The following is a 15484-nucleotide window of genomic DNA, read 5'->3' as shown; positions in this document are numbered from 1 at the left end:
GATTGCTGATCACTTAACTGTTGATATTGCATGCTGCATCCATTCCAGTTCTGAAGTGGGTAGTTGGGTAGCCTAGTGGTTAAAGTGTTCGCTTGTCATGTTGAAAACCCAGGTTCGATTTCCTACATGGGCACAATGCGTGAAGCCTATTTCTGGTGTCCCCTGCTATATATTGCTGGAATATTGTTTAAAGCTGCGTAAGGCCATGCTCATTCACTCCAGTTCTGAAACTTAGTGGGTTTTTTATTGTCACTCATATTCTTTTATTTATTTCTATAGTTTTACACTATACAGATTAATTTCTACCTCTGTGTCATCCTGTAGGTGTATGTCTGTCCTACATGGTAGGCATACTCAAGTATTGCTAAGTGGCGGGGTTCAGCCCTGTCTAGAACTTTCCTCAACTGTTGATAAAGGATGGAATTTATCCTTTTGTGATATTACACATCCTTGTTTATTCAGATAACTTTTACAATTCTGGTTTGCTTTCCCTATTCATTTGTTGATTGTGTAAACATGAGTGTGAAGCATGGCTGATTATATTACGCTGTCATTGTGTGTTTTGGGCACTTGGGGGGCGATGTGTGACAGGTCCATCTTGACTCACCCCTGTGATTGATGGGGGTCACAGGCGAATATATGCATGGTAATAGTCATATATCCCTGGGGGATACAGGGAGATGGAGGGGGTGGGGTTGGGTGGGTGTGGCTTCGGCTGTGCCATGTGCTTCTCCTTTTTGAGATTTCCACATATATCATTATACTTAATTATTCAAATTCAAGCTTTTTAGGCATTTTCCAACTACGTTTTCCAAGATTATTTTTCAGATCGGAGTCGGACAAATACACTTGTCTCACAACAAATGCTTCTAAAAATTCATCAGATCAACACTTGCTGTGAAAATCAATATCAGTCTCCTTATACTCTTTGTCTTTAACAGAATGAAGGTATCAGGGTGGAAAGATTTATGTTTTGCAGTTGAAAACTTTCTGTGAGACCAGTGAATTATCTCTTCGGGTTTGATCGTCGCTATATGGCTGAAATAATGCCGTTGCGACGTTAAATTTTAACTCACTCACTCTTAGGGTTTTAAGATACAGATGATGTACAGGATGCCAGTCTTTTCAGGGACAACTTGTTTTTATTATTTATATAACCTACAAATTGTGATTTAAAGTAATTATTGCCTCAGAGTCTTGTGCAATCTACCTCATGACAGCTTGTAAGACTTGTTCAGTCAGACATGCTTTCTGAATAAGGAGAATAGTTTAATTGCTCTACGTTTAAACGAGGAGGATCTCAGTAAAGACTCTTTGACAGCAGGAAGGAGATAAGAGGCGATAGATAGATTACAGCACAACAATAAACATGATTGACAGGTGCCAGTCATTGTTGTAAATGTGAGATGATGTGTGCAGTCACCTGCAGGAGCACCAAGCTGTACTTTGCTGTTGTGGGGAAAACACATTAGACGTTCTGTTTCACTTGTTTGCACAAATGTTTTGTATGGACACGGGAACAAGGAAAAGTATTCATAAAACCTTCCATGTTTACATGCACTGTATAATAACCTTGATGTGTCAAGGGCTTTGTTGTGATCTGTTATAACAGAGTGTAACTGGATATCACAAGGAATAAAGTACTGATTATAGAAAGGGTAGGTGCTATGGGTTGAATCCAAATCATGCATTGCTCAGTTTGTACAAGTGGTTCGTTTGGGTAGCCGAGTGGTTGAGTATTCGCTCATCACGACCAAGGCCTGGGTGCGGAGCTTGTGCTGAAATAGTGTCATTATCACTCATCTCCTCTCCGCTTTGTTTCTTTCACTCTCTCTGTCATTCTGTCTCTGTCTCTCTGTCTCTCTCCTTCTCTCTCCACGTGGGTAAAATTTGTGAAGCCAATTTTCTGGTATCCCCCTCTGTGTAATTGCAGGAATATTGCTATAAGTGGCGTAAAACTATACTCACTCACTTGCTCACTCTGAGTGTCTGTGAATGTGTGTATTTGTGTCTCTCTGTGTGTCTCTCTCTGTCTCAGTGTATGTGTCTGTCAGTGTGTGTGTGTCTCTCGCTCTCGAGCTCTTTGTGTTTTACTGTCCCTCTATGTGTCTCTCTGTGTCTCTCTCACTCTGTCCCTGTGTGTGTGTGTGTGTGTGTGTGTGTGTGTGTGTGTGTGTGTGTGTGCGAGCCCCTCTGTCTCTCACATTCTGTCTCTGTCTCTCTCCTCCCCTCCTCTTACCCTCCTGTCTGTCCCTCTGTGTCTCTGTGTGTGCGTGCATGCGTGCGTGCGTGTGCCTCTCTGTCTCAATGTCCCTCTGTCTCTCCTCCCCCTCCCCCTCTCACCCTCCTGTCTGTCCCATACACTGGATTAACAAGGAAGGAGTGTTCCCTGCCTGGCTGTCTCTATCCCGCCTGCAGGCTACACACACACATAGCACCTTCAGCCTGTACCTGGCTGTGATGTCATGTTGCACAGGATTACCTCAGTGTTGCCTCTCTGTGGCACTCAGCTGCATTGTTATGGGCACCAAAATATACCCTCTCTCAGTCAGATTAACCTTTGCGCTGGCTCAGTTCATTGACTTCAACCCTTCTTCTTAGCAGACATCCTGCCTTCTGTCATTCATAATTCTGTCCCATCATGTATATACAAGGTGTTTTTTGAGAAGATCATGTACTGGGCTTTGAGTGTGTATGTACTGGGCTTTTAGTGTGTATGTACTGTTTTTTAACTCATAATAGTTTATTTGATAAATGATGTTTCTCTATGTTGTGGTCACACAATATTTCCAGACATTTATGTACACTTTGTTACTTTAAGATGAACTGGAAAAATTTAAGATGAAATTTATTTTGTATTTCCAACTTTATGGTTTGTATGTCAAGAATGAGTGAGTGGGTATGGTTTTACGCCGCTTTTAGCAATATTCCAGCAATATCAAGGCGGGGATCACCAGAAATGGGCTTCATTGTATGTCAAGAAGAAAGAAAGAAAAAGCGTGTGATCCTGACAATAATACACTCAAGCACTTTGCGACCTCATGTTTTATTTTTTCACGAAGAGATGCTTTTGAGGTCTTTTTTTTAAATGAATAATTAAAGGTTGACAAGGAGCCAATTAAAGAGCAAACACAACCAACGACATACATGTTGAGATGTCATTGTTACAAAACTTGATTGATGCATGCGGTGAACAAATTACTTGGAGATGCATGTTGACAATGGAATAGTTCATGTTGAGAGAGGGTTTCAGTTAATTGACTGATTGTTTTGAGAAAAATAAGACATGGTTATATCCCAAAAAATATTTATGTATTCAGAAATGTAATAGTTGTCAATTGTTTCAAATCACTAATAGAATATATCGTTTTTACATAATTTTTAGTTTCTTGTGCAGTCACATTTCTTCACTTGTGCACTCTACTTGTGCAATGGGGAGACAACTCTTACACCTTCACTCTGTCTATTTGCGGGATAGATTTGCCAGTTAGTAGCTGGTGACATATCTCATCAGGAAACAGATCCTGTTGAATTGGATAATGGTTGTTGGTGTAACAGTGTGTACATTGCCCCGTGTTTATTCCTGCTCTATTGTTATGGTGTAACTCTATGAGGAGGCTATAAACACCATAACACCCAGGAATGTAGGTGGTGTTATGTCACCTGAAGCATGTGTTGATTACACATGCAATACATTGTCCTGTCTCTCTGGTTCAGCTACAGTGGACATACCAGATGTATCGCATATCTTTGAGATTTATTTCTCAAGGTTTCGACTATCTATGAGTAGAAGACTGGTACAGATCGTGAATAACATTTCGCCATATCAGTTTCATCTGTTATGTTAACATTTCTTTATGTTGCGTATTGTCCCAAAATGTATTCCATTTAAGTCACGAGCATATTCTTTGTGATAATATTTTATTGTTATTTATTTATTGGGGACTGCTAATCCATTACAGGATATGGTTATTGGTGTGTGAAGTTATTCATAAATTAATGATGCACAACCAACACTCCTCAATGTGCGTCATTCCAAGTGACCATCCCTAAATGCTTATATAGAGTCTGAAAAATTAGATTTAACTGAAACCTATGTTAAAAAGAAAGTCGTTTTTGTTCCCTAGATTTAAATTATGATATATTGCTGAGAGAGTGAGTTGGGTTTGATACCACTTTAACTATTGATAAGAACATCTCCAGGTCCTTATTAGTCATAATTTGCATTATAATGTGACTAATAGTGACATTAGTCCATTTATCATCAAAATTACTTGAACATCATCAATATTTGAGCAGTAAAATACCCTCATTGGTATTTATAATGGTCTTTGATATTCTCAATAATAAGAAACAGTATACTGTTTATTTGTTTGATATTGTTTTCTTTTGTGGCCTTACTCTCCCAAAACACATCCTTGTGTCGTGCCTCTCTGACAACTGCAATGAATTCTCATTTGTCTGGCCCATCCATTCTGTCAACTGGAACACCTGCTGGTTGATTTGCTGATAACGTTCACCTGGCTACTAATTATTGATGCACTGAGGACCCAGCACAGGTAGCGTCAGCCACAACCAGGATTAACAGTGCAGTGCTACATTCAGTAAAACAGGCGTGTTTGTTCTATATATAGCCCTCTCTGGGTCAGTCCACTCGGCAGGTATTTTTCTTGTTCGTTCGCTAACATACCTTTCCGATTACGTTAGTACTCCATAATGTTTAATCACATATTACAGGTAAGAACATTTTTGTCGTACTTACCTAGCACATCAACAAAGAGATTATCGACTGTTGGTACCTGCCTTTGTTGACGAGTATTGATACTGAAGTAACAGCGTCGTCCCAGGTGGGTTGAATGAGACTGAGGTCTGAGTGACATTTCAACATAAAATCCCTATGGTAGGAGTAGGTGGTTGTTGGACCGACAAGTACTGAGTTTAGGGGTGGACTGAGTCAGTGGGGGATTTACACCCACCCACAGGAATATTTACCATGTGACTGTCATGTCTGCCCCTTGGATTATTCTTGGGGACTGATTACTTGGGCTGATTGTTTCCTCCTATCTTACCTGTGATACACCTTGTTGAGCTCTCAGATCCAGGTGAGATGAGTTCCAATATTGTTTTTAATCATGATAGTTCCAAGTCTGTGAGACGTACCTCGTTTCTTGATGATTGTCAGTTATCAGGTATGTGTTGCGTTACGACTCGGGAAAGGGTTTCACATTGCGATCCCTTATCTGAGGAAGTTATTGACTTTGAATGTTTCAATTTATTATCTGTTCATTTTCCTTTTATTTAGATTTTGATATGAAATGGTTGTGTTTGATGTGATGTTGTTTTATATACCTTGGTGATACAGAGTGTCAGTTTCTGATAGCAACAGGTGCTTGATGATGAAATACTATCATAATGGAATTGTTCTCAGTGTTGCTAGGGATCCTGTTACCTTACTGTATAATTCTACTGTTTGGACCATTGTTGCCGGGATTGAACCCATGTTGGACAGAAGTACAAATGACATTTTGAGATGTTTTTATCTGACAAACACAATTAATATTTCAAGAACTTTGTATTGGAACTGTGTTGTATTTTTTAAACCTCGGTTACCTTGACTGTTGAGAAATAGTCTACCTTGAATTTGGGGAATAGGTTGAAATGGCCTATTGGGGTTTAGAATAACAATATTGCCCTCAGAAAGACCCATTTATGAGAAAGTTCTCCTTTCCAACTGATTTCAGATATACCAGTATTATCAAATGTGGGTTACTAGATAGTTGTAATCCTGCGAAGATCCGGGTTAGAATTGTTCTTGGGAAACCCATGCTTGTTGAAAGAGAAAGTCCCATATGGAATCGGGTGGCCAGGCTAGCTGAATTGGTGGATGTTGTAATGTCACTGAATCCTGTTAAGTAGATCGATGCTCATGTCAGTCACTGAATTGTCTGGTCCAGTTTCAATTATCTACAGACTATTGCAAATTGGAATATTTATGAGTGTGGCGTTAACCAACCAAACCAACAAAAGTTGTGATCCAAAGATATTTTAAGGACAGACAAGAATATATTTTGGCCAGGAAACATGATGAACAGTGTGGAGTTTGATTCCAAATTCATTAAGTGCTGTCACATATACTCTGACATACAGGCAACATAGGAAAAATTGTAACACAGTACATTTATCCTTTACTTAGATCTTCAAATGTATTGCTTGATATTTTCATGTACAAAGAAAACACTGAAGACTAAATCAGTATGTGTCAAGTCGGATAAATGTGCAACAACAGACATGACGATGTTTCTTAGGCCAAGACACCCAAACACTTTTTCATGAAGACCCGCGAAGATCCGGGGTAGAATAGGTCTTCAGCAACCCATGCTTGCCGTAAAAGGCAACCATGCTTGTCGTAAAAGGCGACTAACGGGATCGGGTGGTCAGGCTCGCTGACTTGGTTGATGCACGGTCATAGATCCAAATTGTGTGGATCGATGCTCATGATATCAATCACTGGATTGTCTGGTCCAGACTTGATTATTTACAGACCGCCGTCATATAGCTGGAATATTGGTGAGTGCGGTGTTAAACAACAAACCAACTAACCAACCAACTTTTTCATGACAATTGATCATTATCAAGTTAACTGTCTGAAATATGTTCTCACGCTTTTTATCACAACCAATCTGTCCCCACCTCGTGGCAGCGTATTCATCTTTCGTGGCGTGGTATTCATCACGGTATGCATCTATGTGTGCGATTTGACATCCTAAACTGTAGGTATTGTTGGACTGATATTGTGCCACAAGTGATAAGGGTGGACCGTTAGCCTGACAATAGAAGCAACTAGATCCATAATAGTAATGACTTATCTAAACTATGTGGTCACTAGATAGCATCAGTGACTAGCCATGTCCACTTGGTTGATATAACGTATATCTGTGTAATACGATATGTGTTTTATGCAGGTGTAAGGAGGAGATATGAGCTCATTGATCTCAATCATATCTCATTGCTTGGGATATGCGGAGAATTTGAGCTAAGATACATGGTGTTACCTCTCATAGGAATTATAAAGACTAGCCTTGCTCTAAGGCTGTACTGAAAGAAAACTCCATGGATGTGTAGTAATTCTATCCTCCAAATAAGCAAGTCTAAAGATGTTGACAGGATTCATAGGGACAACATGTTCTTATCATTTATATAATCTAGAAATTATGATTTAAACTAATAATTATTGCCTTAGAGACTTGTGCAAGTCTAGAATAAGAATGTCCATCTACCGTCATACATCCATAGGAGGTATCATACCTTGTCGGGTGGTCAAAATTCACTCATTCCTGTTTTGAAAGTTGGATATATACTCACTGTCAAAAGAAACGCAAAACATATAGAGAAGTATGTGCGTTAAGAAGAGATGTTTCCAATGAAAAAACTAACAATCAGTCAAGTGTTACCACAGTATCTTTACTCTTATCACGATATGCTGCGATGTGCTTCCAACTTTACACGCTTATCCTGCATGAGTCAAATGGTGCATCTCAAGTCATGGATCTATGACGTCACGTGATGCGTTCATGAGCGGCGATTCACACAACGTACCAGTATGTTCGTTTGTTTTTCGAACTGATCTTATATCAGCAGAATATGAGTAGTTCTTCATATATTTACCAACATGTGTGGTATTCGCGTTTCTTTTGTCGGTAGTATATATCAATGAAGGCTTGCAATCACTGTCTCTGATTTTCTCCTGATGTGATCAGAAGTAGAGGTTATTCAGTTATATACAGCCAGACTAATTGCCGCTATTGTTGATGAGATTTTATCCGCCAAATACAGGCTGATGCAACCCTAATGCTTCTGGTGATGTCAAAGAAACAAAATGGCAAAATTTGCAGACTTATTTTTAATGGATGGATATATTCTATTTACTGTCACTAGTCATTAGCCCTGTCAGGGCGGTCGGGTAGTTTAGTGCTTAAAGCATTCGCTTGTCACACCGAAGACCCGTGTTTGATTCCTGACATGGGTGCAATGTGGGGCGGTCGGGTAGCCTAGTGGTTAAAGTGTTCGCTTGTCACGCCGAAGACCCGGGTTCGATTCCTGACATCGGTGCAATGTGTGAAGCCCATTTCTGGTTTCCCCTGCCGTAATATTGCTGGAATATTGCTAAAAATGACGTAAAACCACTCATTAGCCCTGTCACTAGTACTTGCCACAAAACCTGACTACTGATGTGGGTGGTCGCAATGTGCGAACTGTCTAATTGTGTGCCAGTTTAGGGTATATTTTTTACTGTCGTGTCACTTGTACCCCATTCTTTCCGCAAAACCTAACAACTTAGGAGTGTAGGTCACAATGTGTGAACTGGCTGATTGTGTGCCAATTTACCAATGCCTCGTGTTTTTGCTCATGCTTTCACCCACTGGTTTGCCTGGTCCAGACCCTATATTAACATCCTGCAATGATATAGCTGGAATATGTTTCCTGTGGTGCGAGACATACACTCACTTCCCATATATACTGGTCAATAAAGGTCGAGGCATGACAGATTAACTATGAAAGAATCAGTGGTCCTTAACTTTTTCGAGTAGTATGTACTGCTGAGTAGAAGAAACATAATTGTCATTTTAATTTAAGATATAACACTGCAGGAGATCATTCTCATGTGTAACATTGCTGCACAGGGGACACATGTATGGCCTTGAAACCAGAGAAGTTTATGTTAAACAATTTGAATGATGCTGGCAAGGGACAAGGGCTATCTCTCACTTGTATTTATAGAAACCAAGACAATCTCTAACCCCTTATGTGTGCTGGCTCAGCTGGAATAATCTGGAACCAAAGTATCTTATTCCAATATATCACCAAATGAAGTTTTTCTAAATCACTGATTATGATGAAGCTGTTCCATAAAGTTGAGAAACTGATCCATACGTGTGGTCTATGAGCATCCGATTTTGCCTGAGGTATTTTGAAGGTATTTTGTGACTTATTTGAAGGTAGCTACCAGGTTATGTAGTCAGTGACATGACAAAGCTGTATCACTACAAGTTTGTGACCTCCGAGTAGGTTGGTGTCCTGCAGGAGACAGGTAATTAATGATGTCTCATTGGCTGAATGTTTGTGTAGGAGATATGCTGGTTCAGTCTTTGTTCCCTGTTTTTGCTGGTGCAGCTAAGCTACAGTTACATGGCTTGTAGTTAGGAAAATAGTAGCATATTTAGCTCTGAACGGCATTCTGGTTGCGTGATCGAAATGAGGTATTTATTAATGTATTCTTGAAATGCATATATGCTCAGATAATTAAAGTATATGTATTTATTTACCTGACAGTCGCATTACTAACATTTTAGATTTTAAGAAATGTCTAATCTACAAAATTGATTCAAGTTTATTTATACATATAATTTGTTTCCTTTCAGTGTGGCAAAGTCCACAAACAGAAGAGAGGAGAAAAGGACTTCCCATGATCCTCCCTGGCAACGACCTCCAGACAAAGGTCAAAATCAAGGTTACCAAGGGAACCAAGGTCAACAAGATCCCCCAAACCAGGGACGAAGACGTTTCTCAGAGGCAGAGCAAAGAGATGCTGTGTCTCATGGAGTATCACGCAGCAGACAGCTGGTATCAGCAAAGTCTACTCCAAGTCTGAACCAAGACTTACCGCAGAACATTCCTTATTCTGGTAGTACTCAGAAGCCGTCCATTTCTCCTGCCAAGTCCAGTCCAAATATCAGTGAGGATATTGGTCAGGATAATCGTTATGGTAACCCCATACGGCCAAAACGGCTTGACGTGAGGGGATCAGGAAGTGTCCATCACCCACCATCACCAAACAGTGCCTGGAGTATGTACAACAAGGAGAGTGGTCCCAAATACCAGAAGCCAAGACCAAACATGTACACCAATGATGAAACATATTCAGATACAAGGAAAAGTGATAAGTACAGCCGCAGGTCAGCCCCACATCATTTAGGACGGTACAGGGCAGATTATGAGAATATTTCTGCTTTTGGTATTGAACCTTTGGGCAGTGAAAAAATATCTGAGATAGAAGATGATGAAGCCGATATGGATGCTCCAATAATTCCCTCCAGACCAAAACATGAACTTATGCACTCCCCTGGGCACTCACCTGGCCACCCACCTGTCCCACCTGTGAGGGATCCTTCCAGTCTGCAATATGGGCGCTATAACCAAGCTCATGAAAAGTACCCATCCTGGCCTGTGACAAAGCCTAATGAAGTTGGCGAGACAGGCCAGCCGATCACAGCACGGGCTCAGTCCTGGACGGACCATACAAACACTAAGAAGGAGGTTCACCCTGGAGCCAAACCCAGGTATATCCACCACTCTAACTTGAGACCTGTGTTTGAAAAAAGTCCACAATCTGATAGGAAGGGTGAGGATGGCAAATCAGCCCGGAATCAGAGTGACCCCGGATTTAAAACAGAGTTTGTGTATGACAAATACGGAAGGGTAGTGCAAAAGAATTATGAAAACATTGGTAAGAACAAATTTGAGGACTTGTTCAACTCTGAGCCTGGGTATCCTCCTCCAAGGTTTGATTCAGATGGACACAACTTAGGTGATAAAGAATACAGTGTTCCATCCCCTCCAGAACGGGATATTCCGGGTGTGGACCAGAGTGAACTTAGTGATAAACTGGCTTCCTCACAAGCATCTGTCTCAGCCTACCCAGCGCCTGTGTTTTCTAGTCAGTATGAGAAAGAGGCCAAGGCTCATAGGTTAGACCATCAGGATTCGAGCTCCATGCACAGTCCTGTTGAGGACACTCGTGCACCCTTAAGTGTGAGACCAATCAGTGATAATAAAAGTGCTAAGGAAAAAACATTAGTAGACTCAAGTACAAGTCCGCTTCAGAGCCCCCAAGATAAGAAAAATCCGCCCAAATTTGGTGTTCCTAGTGATCAGCCATCTGCTCAGATTCAGCAGTCAAAGGCTTACATTGTGAAACAGACTCCATATTACAACACAAGCACACAGACGGATGTGTCCTCCTATGCAATCAAAACTTCTATCCGAAGTGCTGATCCCAAACAGTGCAATGCTGAGGTGCAGGTGACTGAAGAGGGTGCGCGAACTTCCATGTCCTTGCCAGATGGTCAGAAAGGGTTCGAGGAGAAATCCTCCCAGGCTCGACGGTCCTCACAGAAACATGATGTAGATCTGTCCAAGGACAAATCAGCCTCGGGTGGGGACAGTGGTAAAGGAATGGGTTATGGGTATGAAGGCAGCAGTTCTAAATTTGAAGGATTTGAAAATATTAAGGCAAAATATGCAGCAGATTATTTACCAGAAGAGCAAAGTAATACAGAGAGTAAGAAAAGTATAGTGATGCCACATTACTCCGAATATGATCCCAGCACTCAGTCCATGCTTCGTAGTCTGGCTAAGGAGTACTATGGAGGTAGAATTCCACATCAACAAGAAAAAAGATTGTCGTCTGCCTCTTCTCAGGATGCAAGTCATCACACAGGGATGAGAGAGGCAGAGTCATACACTAGTGTTGTTATACACCCTTCAGAAAATTCAGCTCCTTTTGGGAGAGATGACTTTGGCTCCAAGTCTAGTCTGTCCGATTCTCGTGGTGATGTGTCTTCTGTGGGAGATTCTGTGAGCAGCAAGAGTAACATGCCTCGGGGCAGATACAGCCTTGACCCGTCTATGATGTCCAATAGGTCTCGTGGCTCTTTGCCACGTCAGAGCTCAGCTTCAACTTTGACACATCAAAGAGAAAAGAGTGCATCTTATGCAGAGAATTTGTTTAGTGTTCAGCGAAAGTCTCAAGATTCCCAATCCTCTATCAACAGTCGGAGATCAGCATCATGTCGTAGCTCTGATTCCTCTACCCCTTCTCAACCAAAGAGTTCCACAGACACTCGCACTTCTGGCAGCACCCAGTATGAGGATTCCCCCCCAGCACCCATGCAGAGGGACCATGACTCACGGCTAGACTCTTATGATTCTGTGTTCACTGGGGATGAGCGGTCCCCAATGCCTAGGGAAGGGGATGTTCACGCTCGTGTGAGCAGTTCAGATGCTAAGTCCAGCACAGCAAGTGTAGGCCGTCAACCATCAATGAAGAAAGCATATGGGATTTACGATGAAACAGAGGGAACATTACGGGCAGGACGTCCTGATGGTAAAAATGGTATGCATAGTGCAACAGATTATGTGCAAATGAACCATCCTAATAATCGGGGTTCCAGATCAGATCCAAAGCCCTTGGACCAGATTCAGGAAGAGGCAGATAATTCTGCTTCTCGGCAACGAATGTCTGGTGGTCCTCCTGACTCTACTGTGTATGATTCCAAATATCCCCGCTCCTCGGACTGGCGTGCCACCAGAGATAAGTGGAAAGAGGAGACCAAAAGGTCAAGCCTCAAAAGAATGTCCTCAGACCAACTCAACCAACTGAGAGACAGGAATGACCAGGGTTCTTTCAGTGAGGTGGACAAAGTGGTAGCTGATGATGATGATAAGGGCTCCTTCAAAGACAGTGACAAAGGATCCTATAGAGACTCAACTAGTTCCTTAGCTTCTGGAAAAGACAGAGGTGCGTATAGGGATGGTGATAGGAATTCCTACAAGGAAGGGGATAGGAATTCCTACAGAAACAGTGATAGAAACTCTTTCAAGGATGATAGAGGATCATATAAAGATGATGATTCTTACCAGGATGACAGGAACTCCTATCCAGCTGCTGAGAGGCCTGACAGACCGAGGGCCTCATCCATTGATGACAATCCTGCCGACTCTGTTCACCAATCTCAGTCAGTCCCTGATGAGACTGTGGGGAAGGGGGAGGACCTTAAGAAGCGGCAACAAGAAGCTGTGCGGACCTTCATGGAGATGAAAACTGGGAAGAAAAGTTCTTCAGGAAGCCTTGGCTCAGAAGACACACAGGGTGCTGACTCAAGTGGGTCGAACATGTACGAATACATCCCAGGAACGTCACCCACTGAATCGGTCACTGATCTCATCAACAAGGCTTCAGAGAATATGAATGCTTCCAAGGCCCATCGGGCCGACAGTATTAAGCGGTCATCGTCCCGCAGCAGCAGTGACTACATCGACATGGCGAGACAGCAGCGCAAGGAGACGGAGTGGAGCAGACTCCGGTCACGGGGGTCCTTCAACTACAGCCCCGACATGAACCGCTCCAACCGCAGCTCCATGTGCTCCGATCACCAGTACGAGGATATCAGTGTGTTCTCTCCATCAACACCCCGCAACTCCTACCCTGGGAGTATTCGTGAAAGTGAAGAGTTTCCACCTAAGGATGGTGTGAGAGAGGTAAGGATATCCATCAAATTACTTAGTCTCACTAGTCTGTAGCATACTTGAAAGACATGGCCCTAGTTCACAATTCTGTCTCAGCAATATGGCTGCAATGTATGTTATGTTAAAGTATTTGAGATGGGATATTGGTAGTGCTAAGATCACTGTTTGGAGTAGGGCCAAGTGCACTGTCCCACTGTTCCTGAACAAATATCTTATTAATAAATTTGCTGTTTGAGAGGGAAACATAAGATTGATTGGGAAAAAACGCCCTTGTTAGCGGTTCCTTTGTTTGATCAGAAAAAGGTGGGATTGGTCTATCATATATATCATTACTGGGTATATATTTGAATTTGCATGATCCGCAGTTTTCCCTGCAGTTGAGAAGGTAGTTGTGTTGAACTTTGATCACCTTGAGTTGGGTAGTACAGTAACAAGGAAGTAGACAGTTCAACTGAGAGTACCGGTAGTAACTTTTAGTGCAATAGTACAGCTGTGATAGATTGAACAAAGTTACAGCTGTGATAGATTGAACCAAGTGAACAAGTTCATTGATAGAAGGGGGATGGCTCAGCATACAAGGGAGATTATTCCCTTATAGCTGGGTGTGCGCTCCGTCTTGTAGAAGACACATAGTGTTACTAGTGTTGAAGCATTTGCTTGACAATGCAAGTCCCTGGTTCGATTCCCATGGGGGTTCAATGTGTGAACCCATACTTTTAGTCCTCCCACTCAACATTGATGACTTTAGCTCATCCTGAAACTATTGGCAATGCTATCTTTATCCATAGTAAAGTCTTCTTGGTGGCAAATATACCGTATTCAACGTAATAAGTGCCCCGCTCTAATAAGCGTCCACGGCGATATTTGCGAATATATTGGCTAGTGAACAATCCCAATTACAATCCCTTCCGATTGATCAATGTATCCAAGACTTATTTATTCGTGTATAATACGCACCCTTAATTATGGGCAATTAAATTCTGGGTAATATATCTGTCGTGTATAATACACACAGACTTTTCTTTGGTATCATTTCAGGCTGTTAGCATAAACCACGAAATTTACGATCTGTTAAAATTATATTCTAATAAGAGCCCCTTATTTCTAATTTTGAGAGCGGCATGTGCGCTTATTACATCAAATATGGTAGATATTTTTTCAAGATTTATGTTATTTTCAGGATCATGCCTTTTCAATCATCTGCTCACGTCATGGGAAAAGGGTTTATATCAAGTTTTGATAGGCATTTAGAAGTTGGAAGAACATGAATATGTGACACTTTTTTAGTGATAACATCTTCTTTGTGACAACATTTTATGGCTACTTCTTGCTCCTCAAGAAAAGAGGAGTTTGTTATCCATAAAAAGTTGTGTATTCAGGTTATTTAAAGCTATGACTAAGAAACCATATATTACTATTTAGTTGTCTGTAGAAATAGTTTATTATCATTCTACATGAAAATATCACTCTATGACCTTCTTTACTGACAGTATAATTCGAAGTGTATGTAAGCATTTGGAATGTTCACTGTGGTATAATGAGGGCATTTCTATCCGGTGACATCATTATGAAGTGTCAAGCAGACACAGCATGCACTCTACCAACAGATTGAGTCTTGTTGTGGAAGTTATCTCCCTTTGTTCTCGATCCTGGGACTTCTCCAGCCTACATTTCAGTCACTCACAGCCACTTCCCTTCATCACCCAAAGGGAATATCTCCCAGTTCACACTTATGACTTGTAATTTTTCTTTCATGCTATATTGATTTAAAAATATACTACCAATGGCATTTTGACTTTTTAGAATTTAAACAAAAACTGGTATGATAAATAACTATCAACTATGTTAAATGATGGCTTTGATCTGGGAACTGGTGCCAGTTTTCTGTTTACATGCAGTTAGTGAATAGTGTTAACAGTGATTTTGTCCATGTGTATAATAAGGGTATTAAAGTTTGAATGACCTTAAAATATTTGCTATTACTGCCAATTAGCCTGAACATAGACTCCCAACAAAGACTTCTAGCTATGACCCAGCTCAAAAATATGATCTTTGTTAATTATACTTTGTTGAAATGTAACTTCCTGTTTGAATGTTAGTGCAGGAAATCAAGTCAAAGAATTTAGTTTTCTTAATAGAATACGATTTGAGGAGGAGTTTTTGTACACGAGATCCAGAA

The 15484-nt window shown here is 41.2% G+C and overlaps 1 protein-coding gene across 4 annotated transcripts in view; it reads left to right on the top strand.

Moving 5' to 3' along the window:
• Positions 1 to 15484, top strand: part of LOC124149634 (serine-rich adhesin for platelets-like) — a 230381-nt gene that overhangs the window by 144341 nt on the left and 70556 nt on the right. For all 4 annotated transcript variants that reach the window (XM_046521359.2, XM_046521360.2, XM_046521361.2 and 1 more), the window contains one exon: positions 9420 to 13317. In XM_046521359.2, the coding sequence (XP_046377315.2) occupies positions 9420 to 13317 (3898 nt within the window). The remainder of the gene's footprint in view (positions 1 to 9419; positions 13318 to 15484) is intronic.

The sequence above is a fragment of the Haliotis rufescens genome, unplaced genomic scaffold, assembly GCF_023055435.1.
Source record: "Haliotis rufescens isolate VD_foot unplaced genomic scaffold, xgHalRufe1.0.p SCAF_7, whole genome shotgun sequence".
Classification (NCBI taxonomy): Eukaryota; Metazoa; Mollusca; class Gastropoda; order Lepetellida; family Haliotidae; genus Haliotis; species Haliotis rufescens.
This window is presented reverse-complemented; position numbering and strand designations above follow the sequence as displayed.